Source organism: Salarias fasciatus, chromosome 1 (assembly GCF_902148845.1).
Source record: "Salarias fasciatus chromosome 1, fSalaFa1.1, whole genome shotgun sequence".
Taxonomy (NCBI): Eukaryota; Metazoa; Chordata; class Actinopteri; order Blenniiformes; family Blenniidae; genus Salarias; species Salarias fasciatus.
The window spans coordinates 30,005,425-30,030,212 of NC_043745.1; the positions used below are offsets into that span (position 1 = coordinate 30,005,425).

The 24,788-nt window shown below is 42.7% G+C and overlaps 1 protein-coding gene across 1 annotated transcript; it reads right to left on the minus strand.

Annotated features, from left to right (window-relative positions):
- Positions 1 to 435: 435 nt before the first annotated feature.
- On the minus strand, positions 436 to 24,222 carry tnfaip8l3 (tumor necrosis factor, alpha-induced protein 8-like 3). The gene is made up of 2 exons (XM_030094889.1): positions 23,830 to 24,222; positions 436 to 1,346 (listed from the first exon to the last, which is right to left on the minus strand). Exons 1-2 carry the CDS (start codon positions 23,873 to 23,875, stop codon positions 784 to 786), a joined length of 609 nt encoding a protein of 202 aa, XP_029950749.1. The 5' UTR covers positions 23,876 to 24,222; the 3' UTR covers positions 436 to 783.
- Between the last annotated feature and the right edge of the window lie 566 nt (positions 24,223 to 24,788).

The window sequence follows — 24,788 nt, forward strand, 5'->3', positions numbered from 1 at the left end:
AGTGCGCCTGAACGATAAGCAGCAAAAACTGTAAGTCACTTTGAAGCCTTTGACTCACTCAGTAATTGGTCCGCGTTTAAGTCAAATCGTTGTTTTCCTTCAAATGTTTGATAGAACATGAGTCATAAGAGAAAATCTTGCCATTTAGGAAAAAAAAAAAAGTTTTTGGAAGAACTGCGAAACGGTGATTTAAAGAAACCTTTAATAAAAGACAAGTGTTACACCCTTGTAGAGAAGATCGACACAGATACATAAAACACACTTCACGTCATAGTTGGTCTTATGTACAAACACTACACAACGTTATTCAAGAAAATCCCAAGTGCACGCACGCACGCACGCACACACACACACGCACACACACGCACACACGCGCACACACGGATTGATTATTACCACTGATTATCTTCCATATCCCGATATACCTACTGTATGTTTTTGGCCATTGGTACAGTACACTTTTGCACACAGAGAGGATGAACTGGAGTGCTATGATGCATAAGATGCAGAGCAGGCGATCCAAATGTGCAGCAGTGATCCACTGAGTGGAAGGACAGTCTAAAAAAATTTCCCTCACTGAACCACAGCAGCAGGACGTTACGACGACCTCTGTGGAAATGGATGCAGAAGAAACAGGAAGACGCGAGCGATAAGAAGGCGGCGGACGCGGAGGCGGTCAGGGGTGAGCGAGTGAAGAGGAAATCGAAGGAGGCAGGAGAGACCAGCGAGAGGTGGAAGCGAGAGGAGAAAGAACCAGAGGTGAAAGCGGTCAAGGGCGCGAGGTTAAAGCGTGCCTTCATCCAGCAGTTTGTTGATGCCGTTGCAGATCTTCCTCAGAGAGAGTCTGTACTCCTCTCCGTCCCCGTACAGCTCGGCCAGGAACTCCCCGTGGGCGAAATGGTTGAAAACGTGATCGATGCGCGCGTGAGAGCGTGCGGTCAGGTGCTGCTCGACCAGGGTGTGAAGCAGGTCCCTGCACTCCAGCAGGAGCTCGGACAAAATATTCCTGTCAAAGGTGTACTCCACCTCGTAGAACGACACCGCCGTCATGGCCGCCTGGTTCATCTTCTTCTTGAAGCGTTCCACGGTGTCCAGCTCGTCCGGGCTGAACTGGTGGTTGCGGTATAGGATTCCAATCTTCAGCGCGATCTTGATGACGTCCTTGATGATCTTGTGGGCCTCCTTTTTGCTCTTGGTGAACTCCCGACTGGCCTTGTAGAGCTCGTCCAGGATCTCGCTGCTGGCGTCGTCCGTCAGCATGTTGGCCACCACCATGGTCGCCATCTTGCTGAGGATCTTCTTCTGGGCCTGCAGCGCCAGGGAGCGAGAGTTGAAGCTCTCCTGTCCTGCAAGAAGAGAGAAAGAAGGAAGTTGACGTTAGATGTTTAGAAAATATAGTTTTTGTAACGTTTTTTAATTAGTCTGCTTGTAGTTGGATTATTTATAGCCGACTGTACATGATTCCAGTTTGTTTTGTTATACTTTATTGTTAATAACCAACACCCCTCTTGATTTTTGCGATGGGTTATTTCAAAGATTTATTTTTTGTTTTAAAAAAAAGTAATTTCAGCAAGAAGTAGACGTAGACTTATATAGACAATATAAAGTGTGGAAGTAAAAAATTTTTTTTCTTCTTTTTTCAAACTTATACACCTCAGTGTTGTGTCTCTCTCATATCAAATACTTCCCAGCAATGTATTTTAAATGTAAACATGAAAAAGTTCCAATTCAAAACAATTGCTTTCCACTGTATTCAGAAGTCTCTCAATAAATGTTACTTTAGTAAGAAGAAATTGAATGTCATTTCAAGGCTCAAAAACTGCTTTTTTGATGGTGTGTGCGACTCTGAATGTTCTGAACGAACAGCTGAATCTCATCCAGACAAGCAGGTTTTTGCAAACTGCTGACCTTCCATCATGAAAGCACGGCTGCTTGTGTCCTCCACTGTTTACTTTGTCTGTGCTTCAAAAGTTTCACCGTAACCAAAATTTTCTCGCCAATGCCTCGTTTTCCTTCTTGATGTAAAGCACATTGAATTGTCTGGCACGCCAAATGTGCTCTGCAAATAATGTCCTCTCCCTCATTGTTCAGGCAAACAGAGTTTTTTTTTTTTTTTTTCTCATTTTGTTGCACAATGTCGTGTTGTGTAACAGAGAATTTGTAGCACTTTACTGTGATCTCTCTTGATATGGCACAGCTTTGAAGCAAACTCTTCTTGGATGATTCAGTTTTCTTGGCATCAATAAACGCCAAACCTCATCAGTTTTAACTCTGATATCCAACCGCCTTTGCTGTTGATCACCTTAAATTGCCAATAACTTTTCTGAGCGCGCTTATAGATTCCTTTTTGTGTCTTTAATACAAACTTGGCGCGGCACGCGCTTTGAAGCCGGGATTGCAGAGGAGTGGATGAGCCGACGGGCAGCGGCCACATTCTACGGCAGGGCGTCGGCCTTCCTGGCGCTGGCAGCGGTTTAGCGAGCCGGCTGCTGGAGGAAGGACTATCTGCTGTGGATAACATCAAGCAGCTGTATGCAGATAAGAACCTCTTTGCACTGTCTTTCTCTCCGCACGTCCAAATTGATTGCAGTTTTGTGTCGCGTACCGCCGTTGCCTCAATTTGTCACGAAGGAGAACATCAAAGGCTCCCTGTGTCCTCGTGCGGCGATGCCAGCAGTCTAACGTGTGCTGAATGTGGGAAGTGGGAGTATGGAAAGTGGTTTTATTTAGGTGCCACCCAGCTTCAAATTACACACCAGATAACTCCTATTATGATTAAAGCCTTGGAAAGAGGCTTTACTTTTCCCTTCGGTTCCCTGGGCACTCTGTCAACCTCTTCCTCCACATGTACATGTGAAGAGCGCGAGCGGCGCCGTGGACGGGGGTGTCATTGCCCAGTGGGCTTACCGCAGACGAGCAGATGAGTCCAAATTCAAAGAGAAACACCTGCTTTGTTGTCATTATAATTTAATTAAATCGAGACGGCCGTTTGGTGTGATGGACTCATTGTCACATCTCGGGAAGCGCACACGCACAGAAGAGCTCGAACGAGGCTCGACCAACAGGAGGAACCCAATTCGTGGCATTTCATGGAAATGTACAGATGTGACATTTCGTGTGTTGCTCTGAAGCTAAATGACATTTCCTGCTCATATAATTAGCCCGCCGTGATATTTAACGGCTTATAAGGCAAACGTCTAACTCTGTCTTTTCCACAATACACATGATTTGACGTTCTTTCCAAACACACTTTTTGGGAGCCTCCACAAAATGTCAAACTGAAGAAGTTGCCGCACTCTTGAATGTGTTGCTGTTTCTTGTCTTTATGGGATTTTATTTGGTTTCCACTGAGCAAACCAAACAGCAGTGTTTGAAAACTTAAGAAGTAATTATGAAAGCGAGTAATTGTTTCATCTGGACCGGAGGCAATTTCAAACCACCGCAAGTCAGCTTTTTTCTGCTTTCTTTCATGGGTAGCTATTTTTATCACAGAAACTTGTTAAATGCTGTTGAAGTTAAAAGGAAATAATAAAAACAAAAACCTCCTGATCGTTCCATAAACCTTACTTTTCCAGGCTGCAGCAGACAACAATCCATTATTCTTGTGTATTTTTTTAGTGAGAATTAATTCCTTCCAAATCCTCATAGGCTACATGAAATCTAGTTTTTCAGTCCATTCCTACAGCTTCAGAAAATCTCTGAGCAGTTGACCCGTTCGGTCATGTTCACCTGTCACACACACTCACACACAAAGTGGTGGCTGCCACATGAGGTGCTCACCCACCACGGAGAGCGCCGTGTCCAAGGAAACCTGGACTTATCGACAGCTGGAGATGGGACTTGTGCTGCCTCACTTGAGATTGGAAGATTAACCTTTTGAGTTTTATGTCGCCATGGAGGGACGTCCGGGCTGTTGTGTGTTTGGCATAACGCCCCTTGTGAATTACTGACTTTAAGAGCAGCCTTCAAGTAGAATACGGGCCTGCTTTATTCCTTGGATGAATTTTAATTTTTCAGTGGATAAATGCACTCAGGAGTTGGTTGTTGAAGAAAAATTGAGTTGTACTGATCGGTGAAGAAAGTTAAAATGAACTTTAAAAAGCCACACATAGTTCACTGTCAAAAAGTTTATTTTCCTCCAGTCTCGACTTGTATGAAGAGACTAACATGAGAAAGAAAAACTGTTCTGTGGTAGTTGAACTTTTCTCCAGGGATGAATACAGTTCTTTCTATTTCATTCTTGCATTTTTGAGGCCACGGCGTTATGCATTCGCTCATTAACAAGATTTGCAAATCACAAGCTAAAGAATCTGACTATTATTCAGCCAGCGCTGCTGTTTTGCATCGATGAAGGATGTTTATTGTGCAAATCTACCCCCTCTTAATAATCTGTGCCCAAAGTCAGCATTGAAAACCAAGATTACGAGTTGTAAATAAATCAACCTAAGGAAAATGAGTTAGTGTGTCATCCCCGAGGGCCGATGTTCAGCTTTTAGAAATAACTGCATGGCTTGAGGTCGTGAATAGATAACATACACATAAGCGTCACAACAGCACGGCCCCCATGATGTTTGAATACTAGGATATATAACTGCTTTTCATTAGGCAGATCTGTGGCTCTCATCAACAGGCTCTCTTTGTCACTGTCATTTCCTGTTTCTCTGAAACAGCTCTTTGTTCCAGCAAGCCTCTGATATTCAGAAACCCGACTGGATGGATTTCTGAAACCCTGGCACTCTGATAAAGGTGACAGCCTGCTCCATAAAGCTAGCCTTGTCAGGCCATTGGTTGTTCGGGCAGTTTGGATTTGGATCCTGCAGATACGTGTGACCATTCACTTGTGGAACAAATTACTCGTCCGCGCAATGAAACAACAAGATCCTGAACTATTACAGCAAAGATCGATTCGACTCTCAGTTAAACACAGTGCTGTATGCAAGGAAATGATTGGACATTTTCTGTTTTTAGCAGAGCTATAAGCAGACTAATTATTCTGCTGCTACCCCTCACCACACAGCCTGGAGCCTGGTTTCAAAGTACCAGCAGGTGGCTATCGACTCACTCGCCTTGACCCCTGTCTCAAGTCTGTTTGCACATCCCGGAGTGACGAAGAATGTAAGCAAAAATGAGAGAGTGTGCAGGGAGAACGCGGCAAAGAATGGACATGAGGCTTGTCGAGGTGTGAGTCAGAGTGCTAGTAAAGGAGGAGGCTGATTCAGAGGTCTGGCTGCAGATTTTAGCACATCGAGCGAGCGAGGACAGAAGATTATGAGTGCACAAGAAGACACTGAGAACTCCGAGCTCTCTTTATCGCTCACTCTCTCTCTCTCTCTCTCTCTCTCTCGCACACACACATAGCCTGTCACCTAGAGGTTCTGATGAATGACATGCATGAACCAGAGTGTCAGAATGAGTTAGAGAAGAGTCCAAGCTGTCAGCGAAGACACTGCCAGAAAACTGTCTCTCCTGCTTCTTATCTCTTTCCCGCCTTCACATTTTCTCTCTTACCTGCTTGTTATCGTCTCGGTATCATTTGTCCTCAACTTTGCACCAAATAAAATGGCTGCTCTGTGTAGCTTGTGGGAATACGTTCCTAAAAAACACACCAGGGAAAGAGTGGGACTAGTGGCTGTAGCCACTGGCCCATCAAAATGGTTACATAAGAGTGTTTTTGGGAGTTACTGAAGTTTACTTTTAACATCAGGATTAGTAAGGTGCTCGCAGCTCTCTGGCCGCGGCTGTTGACTGGACAGTCTCTCTTTGTCCCGCCTGATGTTTTTAGTAGGCTGAGTCAACATTTTCTGCTGCACTGCATCAGAACATACATACAGCGAGGAACATGGAGAGCAGCCAAACCCTGGAAAAAAAAAAAATGGTGCACTGCAAAAAATGTTAATGTGGATTTATTCATGTTGTGAAGTTACCCAGGTCCTGCTCAAAGTTGACCAAAAGTGAAAAGTTTTCACACATTGTTCAAAAGAATGGATGTAACAAATCCAACCAAGAACTCTCCTGCAATTTTACAAACATTACAACAGTGGCAGATAATTCTACGTTGTGCACACCAGCCTGTCACATTTGCTTTGTTTCGAGCGCTTCATGAAGTCAGTTATCAACTGGACTGTATCCGAGGCGGCTGGGAGGTGTTGTGCGCCTTGCCGGACTCGGGCCTCCTGTGTGGTGAGACGTCAGGGTTCGGAGGGCAGCGTTCACACCTCCACTGACGCCGCGGTCGCACCAGGGTTCTAGGGTTTAAATCACACCAAATCTGACAAGTGCGAACACACCGTCAGTTTCATTTCAGTCCAAGGCTCGTCAAATAAGTGACCTTTAATAGGAAGTGACTGCACAGCTGTGAGGAAAACACTGAGCCAGATCAAATTTATGACAGAAAACTATTATTTTACAGTGGAATATTGTTTCTGAACTGCCTATTTTATATAATGTAAGTTATATTAAACAGGTCAATAAATTGGTTTTGGGGGGGATTCTGCAAGATCTGGTAAGTGCTGACTGAAAGACTTGTATCATGGGTACATGTGAACGTGTTATTTAATTCTGTCTGGATTAAACATATTTGAAATTAAAACATTAAACTTTTCTTCGATAAAACGTAAGCACACTCTAACTTTAGATTTTGACATGTAAATCTGGAATTTATTTTTGGTCATGTGTTCCCATGTGTGCTTTAGTTGTCCTGCTTTCCATATTGACCCTGAAGCTTTTCCCCCAGAATAGAGGAGGCTGGAATAAAAGCGGGAGCTGTGCCTCTGGTGTCGGGTTATAACAACCTCGCTGTACATCTGCATGCATACTACGGGGCGTTACTCATCGGTCGCGTAGCAAGCTGATGAATGAGCCAGTGACAGAGAAACATGAATGAAGTGCCGAATGCCAAACTGCTTATTCAAATGTGACTCAAGTGCACAGCTTGAACTAATTGTATATGGCTTATTGCACAATCTTAGATTTAGATCACTGAGATAGTGATCGGAAAAGCCTCTGTGTACTCATGCAGTTAAACAAAACTCACTTCGTAATCCCGAAAATGAACACGAGGAAATGAAAAGGTTCCCTTGAATTTCAAGTTAGTTGATTCTGGCTTTTTTTTAGAGGTTTGGCGTTGGAGTAAAGTGATGAGGTTTAACACTGATCCAGACATTTTCTGTAGTGTTGTGAACAGCTTGGTGGTGAGACGAGGTCCTGAGGCCTGTGTTGGTCCCGTTCCAGAGCAACCAGAAGAATGAGCCATTAGCAGGGCCAGCAGCGATCACTGACGAGGGCCGACTGGCCTTTAGTGAGTCAACGCTGGAGGCACTTATCAACCGGAACGGCACAGAACACACACGTCTGACATTGTCTGTATGAATATGTGCACATAATTCCGCATTGGTATTGAGGCAATGACAGATTGGAAAATTTTAAAAAAAAAGGGAGAACTTTTGGATAAGCTGAGTAGCTATTGTAAGTTTGAAAAATGTAAAAAAAAAAAAAAAAAAAAAAAATCACAAAAATATTGCAAAAACTGACAAAAAGAAAAAGAATGGGAGCACCAATATTCTGTTTTCTATTTCGCTTTATCGAACACACTCAAATTCACACCTTTCTTTTAGGATCACCAATAAACCTGTTTTTAGACTGAGGGAGGAAACCGGACTATCTGGAGAAAAGCCGTGCATGTGCAAAGAGAACATACAAGCACCCCAAAAAGCCCCCAAAGCTCAGCGTAATGGGGCCTGAATAGACTTTCCAAGTATAAAAAGTAATGACAATAATAAACCATAATAAGTCAGAAAAAAATGACTCCCTATAACTATCGTTTCTTACAGTCAGCTACTTTTGCAACTACTGTGTTGTTCTTCTTGTTCAAATTTTAAGTTTCTGCTCAAGGTTGTAACCCTCTGAAAAACAATAGAAAAAAAAACCTTATTTTATTCCCAACAGGAAAAACTGATTCTACAGTTGTTCTCACTGAATGCTGATATCTTCTTACTAAAATCTAATGATTTGAAGGTGAGCATGTTCCTGAAAGGGTGGCAGGTTCCCATAATGTGTGTAAACATATGTTTGGCATGTCCACAAAACACAGGCACACATCTACGCAGGCTCTCGTGGAAAGATCATTCTCGATAAGTACTTCCCTGTTTGGGGTTGCTACTGACAACATGCTGATGTTTAGTTTGGACAGATACCAGCTCGCACTCTGGTTACACGCGCAGGTGAACTGTTTGTTTTTTAAATGGAAAGATGCTGATGTTCCACACGTCAGTCACTTTAAAGATAGCCCACACTGGAGGTCATCGGCATTTGTTAACATGGTGCACGAAACAATGATGCCCAGGACCACTCAAAATAATGAAAAGGAGAAAGGAAAGCTTCCATTCACTCTCCGCTGCTCTGCCGCTGGCACTCCCTCGTCCAAGCATTATTAGTTCAAACAGCTAAAAAGTGAAAGGCTGCTGACAGACAGCTTAGTTTGGAGATGCAGGATGGTGGGAGAGTGCCTCGGTGGGAAACAAAAAGCTCCGCAAAGCCTCCGTGTAGTTCAGTTGTAGCCATTACCAAAATTCCCTGATGTACATTTACTTTCCATCTGCAACCAATTTTCCATTCACAGGCAGCAATATTCTATATGCATGCCTTTCTGAAATGAGGGGTTGCCAGCCCACTCTTTGCACCCCTGTAAATGCAACCACAGCAATATCTTCCAGACGTTTTCCTTTACAGAGATTTTCTTTTGTAAGGAAAACAGGAGTGCATTGCTTAATCCACATTTGCCTGGACTGTGTTGTATCGCTGGACTCCTGCAGGAGCGACACTCGCTCAAATTACGCATATAAGAGACGGAGTTGTTTGTTGGTGCTGTGGCGAAGAGCCCAGGAAAAGCCCTCCCTAATAAAGTCCGTCATCCATCAGAGATGCCATTTCAGGAAGTACAAACACATCAGCCGTGTATCAGTAACAGGAAAATGTCAGATATAATGCACGTCACGCCAAAGGAATAAACAAAGGTGGCAGCTTGACTTCCGCTTTTTGCCGTGGCCTCTTCCTTTGCTCTTGGTGTCCAATGCGATGTTGCAGCAGGCCTGCTCTGGCTGCATTTACAAGGCTGCAGGAAAACAATGGAGCGGGTCATTCCGCGGTAGTAAAGGGGGTTTTAATAGCCTGCCGGGTTAGAGTTAAGCAAGCCTGAGGGGCCAGTGGACTGAAGTGGGGAGCACAGGAGGAGCACTGTGCCAGCTGGTGCCTCAACTAGTGGAGCCGGAGGAGAGACATATTTCTTTTCCAGTGCCGGAGCTGCTGGCTTGTTGATCTGCTGTTTGTCAGTTCACTCCTGCTATTTCGCTGTTGCATATGCACACAGACTAATAGTAAATACAGCATGTAAAGGATGGAGAAGCATCCCGGCAGAGGAGTGTTTTTCTGTCGTTTTCTGGGTCTTTCTATCGCTCCTTCTGGACCTGCACAGGCCCTGTATTCCCGACTCCCACAATGCGACTGGGATGACTCAAACACACCGCCTCTGCACACTCCCTGTCTGTTGTAATGCAGCCGTCTGTTTGTATCTAGATGAAAGCGACTGGCAGTGAAAATGCTCCAGAATGATAAGATTTCTGCTGAGGGAAACGGTTCGAGAGCCGGTACAGTGGAGTGCAGCGATCTGCATTATTCATGACATGTAAAAATCTGACACTGAGCCACTTTCCAAAGGGTAGCCTGGCACTGAAAGAGGTCATTCACCATGCCATTAACAGCTGCTCAGGATGTAGAGGGGCATCCAGACCTTTAGGGTTAATAAATAACTCACTTTTAATACCTTAATGACTTCCATTTGTGTTAACTGAGGTTACAGAGTTTAAAGTTCATTCCCTTTTGTACATGTAACTGGCTTTGTGCCTGTGGCTGCACCTCAGACGTGCAGGCCACAGCTGCAGCTCCTGCTTTACTGCAGATATTCCACACAGTTGTTGAGAGTCATAGTCTGACCTTATGTAAAAAAAAAGAAAAAAATACATGACAAGATGAATGGATGTTGGATTTTTCTTTGTGCGGTAAATGTTTAATGCAGCTGTTTCTGTCTCTGCATGAACTTAGCTTTATTTTCCCTGTGTGGGAAACAGATATTCACTCTGCATTTTGACATAAACACACGTCAGGGGAGAATTATGAAGTTCAGAACGTAATGCATTTTTAATAATGTCTGTCAGTGCTTGTTTTTTTTGTTTCAGACATTTCTAATGAAAAGGGCATTTTAATTTAGTGAAACGGCTCTGAATAAGTAAAGCTCAGAAATGAAGGGTAGAAATAGTGGTAATGTCAGTTATATGTTCTTCTGAGCCTGTTTTTATGGTCTTTTTTGCTGGAGGCCAGGCTTACGCTTGACAAAGGTTACGCTACTTGTGCTAATTGTTCTTTGCAGACGTACTGTTGTAAACAACTACTTCAAACTTGAAATGCTTCTGGCAATGGTGCTTTTACATACTTTGTTCTCCATATCAGCACAGAAATGTTAATGTTTCCATTGTCATGCAGCCCACAGCATGCACTGCTTTAGAATTTGCTTGTAAAAGGAGGCTGTTTTTTTATACAGAGAGAAAAAAAAGTTCACTGTCATTATCAAAACATTTCAAAGCTTTCATATGTTGATATTTTCGTTAGCTTTGGGTGATCTTTGTTCAGGAAAATAAATCATGTAAACTTTATTCATGCTAGTCTAATACTACACACTGTATTGAAATGCTTATTTCTCTGCTGAATTTTCAATCTGTTCAATGTCAGTGAATTCCTGCAGAATTTCAGCTTTTAGCATGCATAGTAAGGAGGGAGTGTGCAATATTTTATGAGATTATGGAAATATTCATCCATTCATCCATCTTTCATCGCTGCTTCATTCTGACCGGGTCTGAGGGGAGCAGAAGCTGCTCCCAGCTGATACGGGCTGAACAGCACACAGTACACCTTTTACAATTCATCTGAGAGCTGACACACACACCGACACACACAGCCTCACATGTGCTGTGTATAAATGGAGTGACTTATTAAGAATACATGTCTTTGGACCGTGGGGGAAAGTGAAGCACCTACAGACAATCCGATGCAAGCACAAGCAAACACAAGTAGACTCCCCACAGATTAGGTTTCTCCCCAGAATTTTAACTTGGTGCGAAGCTGCAGTGCTGACCACTGCACCACAGTGCCACCCAAAACAATCTGTCACAGGTCAACAATATGTTGCATACATTTTTCTATTTCAGACTCTTTAAATTAAAGCACTCTGTGAATTGCACATTTTTGGGTGAAAGAAGGGGAACTGGTTCGAGCTCTTTTATCCTGATTTAATTGGACAGTGAGAGGAATCAGCAGGTGTTGTTATCGCTTGTTATCACAGTTGTGCAACAGCAGACAACTTAGCAAAACTTTGTGATAATGTCAGAAATTTGACAACCGCTGTCTCACTACGACACACAGCAGCACCACCAACAGCCAGTAACATGCATAATTATAGCGTATGGCTTTTTTCTGACCATCAGGCTGAACTGTGACTATTAGGCAGAAAGTTTTGAATTATCATGAATGGAAAAAGCAGAATAAAAAACAATCAAAGTGAGAAAGTTGTTGGGTGGTCTCTGTGATAAAAGATACAGATGTATGTTAACGAAACCGTAATGAAGAGGTCTGCAGCGCTGTTTGCGACTCTCTTTGAAACTATAAGTGTGTTTATCTTGGGACTGATTTAAGTATCTCTACTGTGATGAACAGTCCAGGGAAAAAGCACTTAGGAGCCTCTCTGAGCCAGGAGGGACACGAGAACAGATTGCCTTTGGCTGCTGCACAGCCTTATTTAATGTTCCATCCCTCATCTCTTTCTTTGTCTCTCTCTCAGTCTCTCTCTCTTTCTCTCTTTCTTTTAATGGCCAAGTCCCTGAAGAGCCGAACCCAGGAGACGAGGCAAAATGAGGCAGGAGACGTCTGATTGATTAATGTGCTGCTGGCTTGATCGCTTGTCACAAGAGATCGGAGGAGAGAGGCGGGGAGATAGCAGTGATTTGACCTCAACCTTTCGGTCTGCCCTTGTCTTTCATCACTGTTGCTTCTTGTTTTGAAGACCAGAGTGGCCACCGGTCCTCTGAGGATCAAAAGTAGTATACAGGACATCCTGTCAGGGCGCAGTGTGGGCTGCAGGGTCCTGTGAGATCCCTGCCCTTTCACCTTTCTCCTGCTGTAAAGCTGATGTCTTCGCCAGCTGCGGCTTCCTCGTGGTGTGCCATTGTTTAGCTACGACATGGAGCCAGGCCGCGGTTAGCTGGTGAGCCGGGCATGGGAACTGGCTGCAGGCTGTCTCCCCTCTCTGGCTCTTTCCTCTGGGAGCTTCTTCTGGAAAACAAGCTCCAACTGACAAATGTTGGTGTGAGAGTGTTGGCCAAGAGCAAAAATACTGACTATTTCGATGTGGATAAATGACAGACGTACCTCTGCGCACTGATCATTTCTACAAAGCTAACATTGATTCAAACTGGCATTTCACATTTTTCGCCGGCGGTGACAACCTGGGAAATTAACTCTCTCTCTCTCTAACTCTAGAAACTCTTGCTTTGACTCTATTTATCTCCCTCAGTTAGGCCTGTCTTTCTGGGATCTATAGCTATATTACTTCGATGTTGCAGAGACACATCAGATGGGAGGTCAGCACCGCGTGGGTTTGTCTGATGATGGATTTACTCGTCATGTTAGGCAGCAGTTACATTCAAGGAAGATGCTCTATAATGCAGATGTCAGCGGTTCTTGAATGAAAGTCATTTATGCACTGATGACTTGAAGAGTTTGTAACCAACCTGTGAAAGGTTTTATACAAGTTATCTGAAGTTTATTTGGGGTTGTTAATCTGGCTTCGGGTGAGGTCAGTGTTGGTTTCACAAAACGAAAAAGTTTTGTGAGATAGTTAACTTTAAAAACAGAAGCTTCGGCAAAGGCTCTGAGTAACAAGCTGCACTTGCAGGAATTGATTTTCTTTTGATCGTTAACAGCATTTTTAAAAAGTGATGACATTATATAGACCAGCTTTTTTACAGCTTCGTCCAGCTGGCTTGAGCCAAATGACCAGTTCCTCACAGGGAGACAGACTATCGTTGTCTGTGGGCATGTGTTTGGACAGTGGGAGGCAGCCCATGTATGCGGAGGGAAAACATGCAAACTCTACATAGAAATAACCCAAATCCAGTTGTGAGGTAACAGTGCTTCTCACTACAGCACAGTTCATTGAATAGTTTTTAAATTTGTTTTGAGCAAATAAATATTCATGATACAAAATGCCTGCACAGAACTAAATGAATAACACAACCACTTTTGATAGAAAACCAAAAAACGTGCCAGTTCTATATTCAATTTGTTTCTTTCTGCTTGAAAATAACTGGGAAGAAAAAAACTTGTTTAATCCAACGGCAAAGTCCTCATCAGTCAATTGACGGAGAATTTTCAAATGCTTCGTGTCGTGAACTCAAAACCAGTAAGAACAAATAACTAAAAGGCAACGGGCCAAACACAACAAACTGATGTAGAAAAGCAACACAAGCCAACATTACTTTATTTATAATTGATAAGCTTTTGGAGATTTTTGTTTTCATATATCAAATGTGGGTCTTTCATGACAATGGACTGTGTATTGTAATTCCTAAACATTTACTCTCATTTTCGATTTGGACGCCTCCAATCATTATCTGTAAACCTGAATTCATCATTGCCTTAGTCTTATTCGGATTTTAAAATGATTTATTATTGTGCATTCACTTTTTCAGTTTGATTTCTCGTTAACTATATTTATTAGTTCATCATGATTATTGCTATTGTAGAATATGTTGGTGTCATCTGCAAAGAATATGAGTTTTCGCTCTTAAGACACATAAAGTATGTCATTAATAGTACGTCATTTAACAGTTGTGGTTTCAAAACAGACCCTTGGGGGACGGCACATAAAATGTCAAGTGTTTCTGATGAGTGCAGTCCCATTTTGACATAGTGTTCTCTTCCTGTTAAGTAGCTTCTTAGCCACTTCCCAGCAACAACCCCCCTGATACCATACAGTTCAAATTTGTTGAGTGGGCTTGAATGATTGAGAGCATCAAAACCTTACTTGAAATCGATAAAAATTCCAACTCCATGGTTTTTTAGGTCAAGTGCTTAAGTGATTTCTTCTATTCCCTCAATTATCACCATTGAACTGGTTGTTTTTGTTCTAAAACCATATCGATGTTGATTTATTATGCATCTTTCTGCCATTCTCATCACTGAGACTGAAAATGGATGAAAAAATACAGAATGAAAGGATGAAAAATAAAGAAGAATTCTAAATACACGGTGAGGTTACTCAGAAGTGCCGCTGTTTAAATAGACAAGGATTTTCTTGATTTATGAAGCAGTAGCACTAGCAATGTATTTAAAGACATCTGGGTACAAATGTGTGGGTGCGAGTGTTTCTGTCTAATGACAGACTGCAAGACTACGACTTGATAAAATACAGAGCTGGATATTCAGGATATGCTTAGTTTATCTGGCCTGGACTCCAGACATAAAGCGCCCTCAATGTTTTCTATCAGCAATAAAGGAACTGTGCTCTTCTGGACGGCCATGACGGTATGTACATTTTCATTTCACACCTTTCAGTCAAGATTGATAGAAGTGACTTAGAGGAAAAAAGGAAAATGGATGAACACAAAATGCCTTCTTTTGAGAAATGCTTAAAATTTGCATAAATGAAAAATGAAAAACAAACATGTGCACACAGCCATTATTCACATCTGCAGATGTGTCAGTTCATTTAAAAGGAGCGTGGAGCAGCGACGGAAGGGAGGATGAAGAAGTTGGTGGGGGTGGAAAGAAGACGGGCAAATTCATATGTCCATTTTTTGATTGTCTGCCCCCTGCCAAATCTGTTTTCGTCAGACACACATACCCACGCAACACCCAGAACATCTTCTCACCCACCTTCCCCTCTTGCATCATCTGCAGTTGTACTAAGAGCGCGCCGCAGCGTCTTTCTCTGACACTCATGAAGCTCTCAGCTCTTTTTTGTCTCTCTCCTCCCCTCTCTCCACTTCTCACCAGATCTACGACACTGAGCTGAGCGTGAGTGGCAAGGAAGCAAGTGTTTTCCGGCCCTGGGTTACTCGCTCCTCTCACAGACCCCGGCCAAGTCCCAGCATGCCGTGGCATCGCTTACAAAGAGACACACACGTGCACGTAAGGAAGCGCGCACACACAAACACTCGCACGCACAATCTCCCGGACCGTTGCCAGCTTTCCCCAATACTCTTGGTTTGTTTACTAGTTCACCCACTCCGACTGAGTTTATGTGAAAAAGTGAGGTGCCGACGATATACAGAGAGTTCGACTCTGTCATTGTCCCGATTTAGAGCTGAAACCCTTGAACACAAACATCCTCCGACTCAGTGTGGACACGAAAAGCTGATATTTTTCTAGAACATTTTGTACTTCATCTTCTATTCGGGCCCCAGCTGCTCTTTACAGAACAAATGTAAAATCTCACCATTTTCAGGAACAGAAAACCACGATTTTGCCACGTAACGGTTATTTTTGATGAGAAATATTACATTGAGGCTTAAATTCATGGGAAATTCTCACAAAACTATTAAGTTGTTTCCCTAATAAATATATACGATGCATAAATATTGCACAAATACCTGTCAGAGGTTTAAACGTCACTGGCATTGCATGATGGGACATTACGTTGCTGCAGCCAGTTCAGACATGGCTGTAATAATATTAAGGCTGGCTGAGCTAGACGGTGTTTTTAAGGCTGCGCAAATTCAATTGCAACTTAGATGTTGGTAAAATGACATCAAGAGAAAGCATTAGCGAATACCCTGGAGTCGGAAACCAACGGCAGCAGCAGAATTAGCTCCTTCTAAACTGAATAATTCAGTCTGTTTTCATACTATTCAATTAATTCTGGGAACCATTCTTCATGTAATGGTTTCTGTTGTTGATGGGACCTGTTCGGCTGTAGGAATTTTGATCTGATCAAAACAATCACAGTTTTGGGAAGACTGAACGAAAAAATTGCAGCTTAAAGTAAAACAAAGACTACTACTGACTGTATTTACTTATAAAGCTCCTCGTCTTCTATCTCTTGCCACCTGTTAGCATTAACATTAACACTGTCTGAAGCTTTTCTCATAAACCACTGTTAATATTGCACTCAACTCTTTTTATTAACCTCGATCACAGAATCTGCAGATGTATTCAAAGCTTCTTCAAATATATATTCGCTCAGCTTTAGAAGAGATGTCTGCTTGGAATTCATCTCAGTTGTTTTTTTCTTCTCATTGTCCTTGATAAATCAGCTGACACTGTTTAGTTCAAGAAATACTGATGATGTTATAATAACCTGGATTTATCAAGTGAGTTTGTCCCAGACAGCACTAAAACTTCAGCATTTATGTTACAGAAACACCAATATTACAGTTTTGTGCACGTTACTGAACCTTTTGAGGATTTACTCAGCACTTAGCTGATGGGTTTTTCTTTGCAGTAACTAGTATCTACACCACCTTCGAAATAAGTAACTAGTAAAAATAGTGACTTGCAATTCTTATGTAACTTTCACTCTTTAGTTCTGACTGACTTGTTAGGCGATAAAGAGGAGGAAAAAAGTGATTTGACAGATAGAACACCATCTGAACACCTCCATTGTGTGGAGTCCTGTTCTAAGACATCTATATTCATTCTATTACTGATTGCTGCTTGAAAATTTAATTTGAGTCGTCATTCTAATTCAAAGTCATCCTCCACACAATGAGTATTATTACATTTAAACACTGTAGGTTGACATATTGTCACTTGCACTAGTTTTATGTGTACAATGCAACTGCTTAAATATAATTTCTCCATTTTTATACTTTTTTATTTTTTCTTAAAGTCAATTGCCTTAAACACGTGCCATCCCCAGAAGTAACAGAAGCCTTGCCAAAGCAAAGATTCATGAAATAATGGTGTTTATGTTTTTATGAGAAGTGTTCTGCGGTTTAACCATTTTCACTAATCCTTCAAATCCTGCATAAGTAACATCTTTTTCAAGGTGTTGCAGATTTATTTAATCATTTATTCTAGAATTCTACTCAATATGCATTTGCTAGTTTGGAAGACATATAAAAAGAATAATGGGAAACACTGGATTTACAGGAAAAGAGTTACTTGCCTGATAAAGGGCCTTGAACCATGAGCTTTTTCTTTATCAAGTGGTTTAAATATCAACGTTTAGCCACACTGTCATGTTTTCACAACGTGACGACCCTTCTCTTTGACACCAGTACTGACAACAGACGCTCTGTTGCCGTGACGTCTTCACAGTGGTTAAAGCCCTGATGGAGAATGCGCTGTCCATCAGTGAGGCCAACATCTCATCGGTGTGTCATTTTCTCTGATAACATGTTTAATAGTTCAGCAAAAGTTCAGTTCAACAAAAAAAAAAAAAGCTCATGTAGGTCTTGATGTCAGGGGAGTGAAGGTTAATCAGACAGTGGAGTCGGGTTTTCAGCTCAGAGTTCGATCTGAGTGATAAAGTTGGACACACTTTGAGTTTTGGCCTTGAAGGGTCTCACTGTGCGTGACACACTGTAGTGTGACGCCAAAGAGTTTCTGCTCCTATGGCTGCCAACCCACCACTAAATAATGTCCAGGAAATAACTGTGGTACACTCACACTCACACACACACACTCACTCTCACACACACACACACACACTCACACACACACACACACACACACACACTTCAGGATCTGGATCTGACTTAGTGACTACATTCCTTCTTTAAAACTCTTTACTGAAAGCTTAGTCATCACGAGTTAATTCAAATCCAAGCTTTTAAGGATCACTAACACAGTGGGGAGTTTTAGTTTCTCCCTGTTCCTGTTATTGCCCATGAAATACCTAAACCCACAGCCCAACCAACACATATTTCTGCCCATGCCTCCACCTCATGCCTCAGAATCGAGGGTTTGAGAGTTGAGTCAAAAATAGCATAATTGATATGACATGCTGCAAACCTAACTTGTGAGAAATATCCTCAACATGGCTGCTCTCTCTCCACCACAGCCTTACAATGCTATAATCAGCACCGTTAAGTGTGAAGAGCTCTGTGTAACTGCCTCCCACTCTGCCTTGTTTACTCACTTTGCTGAAGCATCATTGGGAAGAGGACATTTCTCCACTTAATTTGATCTCATTTGCGAAGTTATACCAAAAAAAAAAAAAAGTACGAGACAAACCCTGCGCGCAGTAACTTCTCATTAGCACTAATGGAGAAAACATCCATTCAGACTTGACTTAAACAGGAACTCTCAATCAGTGAAATTTTTCTGAGAGTGTTGAAACACAAGTTTTATGTGCACGATTCCACAGATGGCAAAATATTCAATTGTTTACTGAAGTAGAAGTGCAGATATAACTTCTTTATTAGTGAAATAATACAAATTATATTATGCAGGTATGGGAAGGAAATTTTGAACGCCATTTGGTGGTGGTTGGAATATACAAATAATTATTTTATTTGTATCATATTTTTTAATCATAATCCGTATATTTTTTTGGCGGCCAATCATTACGAGTGCTCCTAATGTCCTTAATCTCTTCACGATGTTACCATTAGCTGCATTGAGCCTGTTGCTGTCATTCTGAATGGCTTGCAGAAGATAAAAGAAAAAAAAAACTAGTTGAGGAAGTTAAACTCCTCCGGTACAGTTATAAGACAATAAAGTAGGAAAACTCTGTAGTTTTACTTCGTTGCTGCAGGACTGACCAACCCGGCTCAATATTTCAGTGACAGCACTCAGGCCTTCTGTTAATACAAACTGAGCTCCCTCAAAAGAATTCGCCTTTAGTGTCTGTTTACTTTGCTTCCAACGGTCCTGCAGTCAGACCGCAGCCTTTCCCCCCTCTGAATGTGCGTCTATGAGCCCTTTGACCAGAATGCCTGTCAAAGTGCCTCTGCGGTCCAGCTCCGTGTTTCGGTAATGGCTCAGCCGTGGGGAGACGATTGTCTTCCCAAATGTCCCACAAACACGATGAAATGTCACGGTATTATTGTGTCAGGTCATGCATGCATGGACGTGTGCGCTGGGGAGAAAGCAGTCACACACGCAGACTGAGACCTGAGAGTTTTTCCGGGTTTGTCTTCAGCTGCAGCCGGCAGCAAAAACCACTTTCTCCTGAGTCGTCTTTTCCACTTACAGCTTCTTTCTTTCTTTTTTTTTTTTTCTAAGTTCGTGTTGCAATTTTCCAGAACCAGCTCCCGGTGTCTTAAGAGTGTGTGTGTGTGTGTGTGTGTGTGTGTGTGTGTGTGTGTGTGTGTGTGTGTGTGTGTGTGTGTGTGTGTGTGTGTGTGTGTTGAGTGCCGGGTGTAGCGCAGTGAGCACTCTCCATCTGTGGACCAGATTAAAGACAGAGTTAAAAAAAAAAAAAAAAAAAAGTCAGGGGTGCATGTGTTGGGAGGCCAAAGGAATGAGCAAGAAGGCATTTTTTCGGTGTGCATGTGCGTACTGGACGGTGTACGGGAGTGCTACGGCAGGGCCGGCCGCTCTGTGGCCAGTCTGCCAACATGGCAGTCATGAGGCAGAAGCTCCGCTCTGACTGCTGAGTGCTTCTGGCCTCGCCCGCCGCATCATGATCTTTGAAGTGTTTATTTGTGGCAATTAACAATCGGCAGACTTTGTTGGTATGTGAATGCGTGAACTGATCCTGAAGACGATCACCTGGCTGGAGATTCAGTTTCACTTGTGTCGTCAAACAGCATCTGCAGTTTTTTTTTTTTGTTTTGTTTGCAATGAAAGCACAGCGACAGCCCCCATGCCCTCATGAATCTCACAGCTGGTACTACAACAGCTCAACAGCTTCTCTTTTCAACGAGTCTGCTTTCCCTTGAAAATTTGAAGTAAACACAAACGGCTGTAAATAATTCTGCAGATGGCTGATTGGATTATGTTGCTCGAGAGTGAGTCGCAGCGCCATGATGAATCAGCCTAAAGTAGACCGTGGGCTGATTGTTCGCCGTACTCCAACATAATGTCAGACGAATACAACAACTCCGGGATAATTGTATCCAGAAAACTGTGAAAGTCCACAGGTGTCACGGCTCAGTGAAAACGCTTTGTCTCATCTCTGCTGGGCAGAAGGTGTGGCCGTCTCCTGTCCAGCACAGGAGGGACAGAGCGAGGACTGCCGGATGAATCGGTGTGTGAGTATCTGTGTGGTCAGAGGCATGCTCGCTGCGTGGCTGGATGATTGTAGGGAGAAACAGAACGTGAGGCTTCATGTTTTCTTTGTAGACGTCAGACTCTACATGCATGCTGTTGAGCTTTGTGCCTCAACTCAACAAAGGGAAGTAAAGAGGAAGCACAGACAGGAACACCATGAATACAAAATATTTCCTCTGCGTGAAGGCTCTATTCAAGCCTCACATATGAAAAACATACATTCAAGATGCTGTCTCCGCTGTACTGTACCTGCTATTTTTCAGATTGAATGAGGTTATAAGTAAAAAAAAAAAAAAAAAAGATATTTTAATGGCATTATCAATTTTTAGGGATGCGATTTTCTTAAACCTGTGTATAAAAATAAATCAGTGTTCACAGCACATGTCTCTTACTAATATTGAGGCATTTCTAAATCATGCAATAATTTTTTACGAACACAAATGTAAATCTAAATCAACAATTTTTCTATGTGAAGTGTATAAATTCATGAAAAAATACAAATCAAAAAATTCACATTGTGACTCACATGGTCAAGATGACCTAGTATTTTCAAACATGCAAAATGGAGAATGTAGATTATGTGGTGTACATTGTACATAAGTGAGAATAGAATTACCCACAAATACCCTACGGGTCGCACGCCGCAGTCGTTAGCATGTAGTTATCACCTGGTTCAGGTCTGCGCTTGAGGCTGGAGTTTGCATGTTCTACCCATCTGGGCTTTCTCTGGGTTTGAATACGTCATTAGTGTCCTTGTTTGTCTCTGTCTTTCCCCTGTGATAAACCTGTGACCTATCCAGGGTGCTCCCTGCCTTCATCTGCAGTCAGCTGGGATCAGCTGCAGTGCCCTGTGGAACTAAATCGTAATAAAAAAACCCTGACAATTTATACCGTGTAAGTATCGTACGGTAAAATAAGAAGTTGCGATTTGTTCCTTTCATTCCTGATTTTGCTGTATCCTGAACATATATGCCTATATAGCTCTACAAGTCAGCTTATATGGACTAAATGTGCCACAGTCACAGTCTGTATGAAAACGAATTACGAGCAGGTCAGACTTCATGACGTGGAAATATAATTTTTTTTGTACACTGAAGAGAAAAAAATGTGAGTTGCACTATTTTTCCTTCAAATTAATAGGATAATTACCTCATTACTTCAGAGAAACACAACTTTCCTCCCTCACGTTGGACGACTACTCCTCTGAACAGCGACTCAGAGAAAACTAAACTGAGCTGTATGTGAGTCTCGCTCCCTCTTATGAAATGTTTGAGCGGTGTGTCTGTCTTTGCATCAGTCAGGAGGCTGGAGTGTGTAGAAATACAGTAAAAGAATACACTGATGATCGCAGTACAGCTTCATGATGGTTAAACTATCCGGAGCTGATCGCACACAGGCTTTGCCTCATTTATTACGCCTGTCGTCCATCATTTTCTGCAAGCACAACAGAAAATATATGTTCATATTAAGATGCATTTGCCAGTGAACTAGCCTCTCATTGATATGTAGTCTCACATCCCACGTTATAAGCGAAAACCGCACAATCTACACCGAGGTTAGACACATTTTCCTGAGTTGGCACAGTAAAGAGGAAAAGTCAGAATAAAATGTAATTCTTCAGCTTGTAATGGCTCAGAAAAAAATGGCATGCAAGGGTTAAATCAAGGCAGGGTAGAAATCTAAAATGTCAGACACAAAGTCGTAAGAGCAACCACTAACAGCTCAAGGGCAGGAGGGTTAACGCCACATGAAAGAAAATACCTCCGTATTTACAGTGCGAATGTTTTTCACCAGAATACCTCAAGCGTAGATCAATCACACGTCCCACATCCTCCCATCCAGGATAAAGGGTCATGTTTGTGTGTGACAGGGGCTTCAAAATAGTCCTGTTTTCAAAATACCTTTTCTCAGGTTTCAATGGGTTCTTCTGACCTGACAAAGGAAGTCGTACCAGTTTTTCTCAGTAGGAGAAGAGGAGGCTTTTAAGGGGTCATGCTTGTTACGTGGCCGGCACTTAGAAACTGTTGCACATTGCAACTCGTGTTGGGATTTGAAATAAAAAAAGAGTTTCTAAGAGATATGTAATTTTTTGATCAATATTTGATACTAGCAGCAACTTTTTTCTAGTTCTTGCTGATTTGGAGAAATGAATGAATCACACTTACATAATTTAACAAAAGTAAAAGACGTTTAAATCCAAGTAAGTTGTACAAAATTCTAAAAGTTTCCTCAGGCTTAGCATCTGGAAAATGTACAGTTCACAGCGCTTAGCGTAGAAGTGACATGAAGCAATTCTCTGTTTGCACGAAGCCCGAGCTGATTGAAACTGACGGTGGACGCTTCGACCCTTTGCCGTGTGCCTGAAGTCCGCAGATGATGCAGATTCGCCATCAAGCCTTGTGGCCTTCACATTCGGGTTCCTCTCCCTTTGCCAGTGGACCAAGAGACCGACAGACAAGGGTCCAGATGGACAGACAGATGGCCGGAGTTCAGCTGAGCATCAGTAATGTATAAAGCTCTGTGTCGCCAAATAGCATCCTGAACGATGGCTTCCAAGTGATTAATAACTAATTAAAATACTTTACACCTATCATCATCACCATGAGTGTGCTAATCGAAGGAGGGAAGAGGTCTGACATCTGTTTGCTCTCCGTCATGGGAGATTTATTTAAAGCATAAATGTGAATCTTGAAGAGACGTACAGGAATAAGATGAGGAGGAACGCTGACTGTGGCGATGACGGATAGAACGGCGCTTCGCTGGTGTGTTATGCACCATCTGTATGATACATCTGACTCCGAATCTTTGAACTCCAGCCTGTTTCATCTCATATCTTGACTTTTCCACAGAATCACAGTTCAATAAATCGCCCACACGTGCGTGTGTGTGTGTGTGTGTGTGTGTGTGTGTGTGTGTGGAATGCTGGGAAATGATAGCTTTTGTGTGTGTGTGTGTGTGTGTGTGCGTGTCAGGGTGTTTAATGTATAACTCTCCTCATCACGATAAATCTTTGCCCTTTGACACCTTGAACTCTGGTTTTATTTTTATGTAACATCCTCACATAACTTCCAGTGAACTGACTGAGCGGTTTTTAATGTGCTGCGAGCGTGGGATGCATCATGGACCGGCAGATGATTTCGTTCAGGCAACTCTCTCTCCGTCGCTCTCTCTCCGTCGCTCTCTCTCTCTCGCTGTAGATGTGTTGATGAACAAACTGGCCGCACGTGTCGGAGCTTGCCTGTTCCTGGTGGCGACTGAGCCGGCTTTCATCCGCGCACTGGAGGAGGCTCTGCCAGTCGGCGGCGTCGGAGACAGTGCGCACACATCAGAGCTGGCAGCACGGCTCAGAGAGCTGTCAAAAACTAAACCCACACTATTCTCAACTACCTATGAAAACTTGAATTTGAGGAGGAATTATTCAGGAGTTTAAGATTATCCACTTGATTGTGGTTGAAAACAAAAAATATAAATCTATCCAGTGGACCGGTATTAGGAAGCTCGGTGTTGGTTTGCTCGGCTTGTCATGAAGTGATGGCTGATGGGTAGAGGTGTAGTGAGTCCTACCTGGAGAGAGGTCTCCGTCACTCTGCTCTCCGGAGTCTGAATCCATCTTCTCCTGCAGGACAGTCGGAGGCTGCAGAAGCTCTCTGGTTCCTCTGCCTTCCTGCTCCGTCTCCACTGTAGGGGATCTTCTGATTTCTGAACCCAGAAGAGGAAAAAAAAAAAAAAAAAAAAAAAAAGCTGGTATTTTTTGTTTAATTTTCTTCCCCTGGTGAGCTGAATTTCCCCCTCCCAGCCTGGATCACTGCAGCTCTCAGAGTAGTGCTACTGGGCTGATTTGCTCTTTTTCCTTTTGGTCTCCTCTCCTCTCCTGATTTCCCTCAGTTTCTCTCTTTACTTCTCTCCCTCTCATCTACTTTCCCCGTCTCTGGAGCTCCCACCCCTCAGCCAGTCTCGGTCCGTCCCCCTCTCAGATTCTCCCTCCCTTTTTCCTTACCGCTCGGTCCCTCCTCCTCCTCTCATTCGGCGCTGTCACACTCAGCCTCTTCACGCTCTCTCCACTCAAACTCTTTTTCTACCTCTTTCTGTATGCTGAAAGTGCCGTCTCTTCCTCTTTCTCTCTTCCTCTCTCCCTCCCTCTCTCTGTCTCCGGGTAAGAGTGCTGCCTGTGTTTTAGCACAGCAAATGGGAGAGACTCATTCATGGCAACTTGAAATTCATCTCCAGCAGTAAAAATCCCATGACCCCTTGTTTGTGGCTCGTTCAGAAGCTGCCTGTTTGGATGTCAGGTGATCACCTGAGCTCAGGCTCGGTGATGAAAGTCAGTCGGAAATGTTTTCACTTGTTTTTGTCTGAAAATCAAGAAATTTTTGGGTAGAATCGACAGACTGGATTTCTGATACTGGAGGATGTTCAAATGTCAGATTTTTTTTTCACTTGTTGAAATAAAACAATACTAATAGGAAAAAAAAGTCTCTTTGCAAAAACTCAGTGGTGTGAAAGTTAGCCAGCCTGTAGTTTGA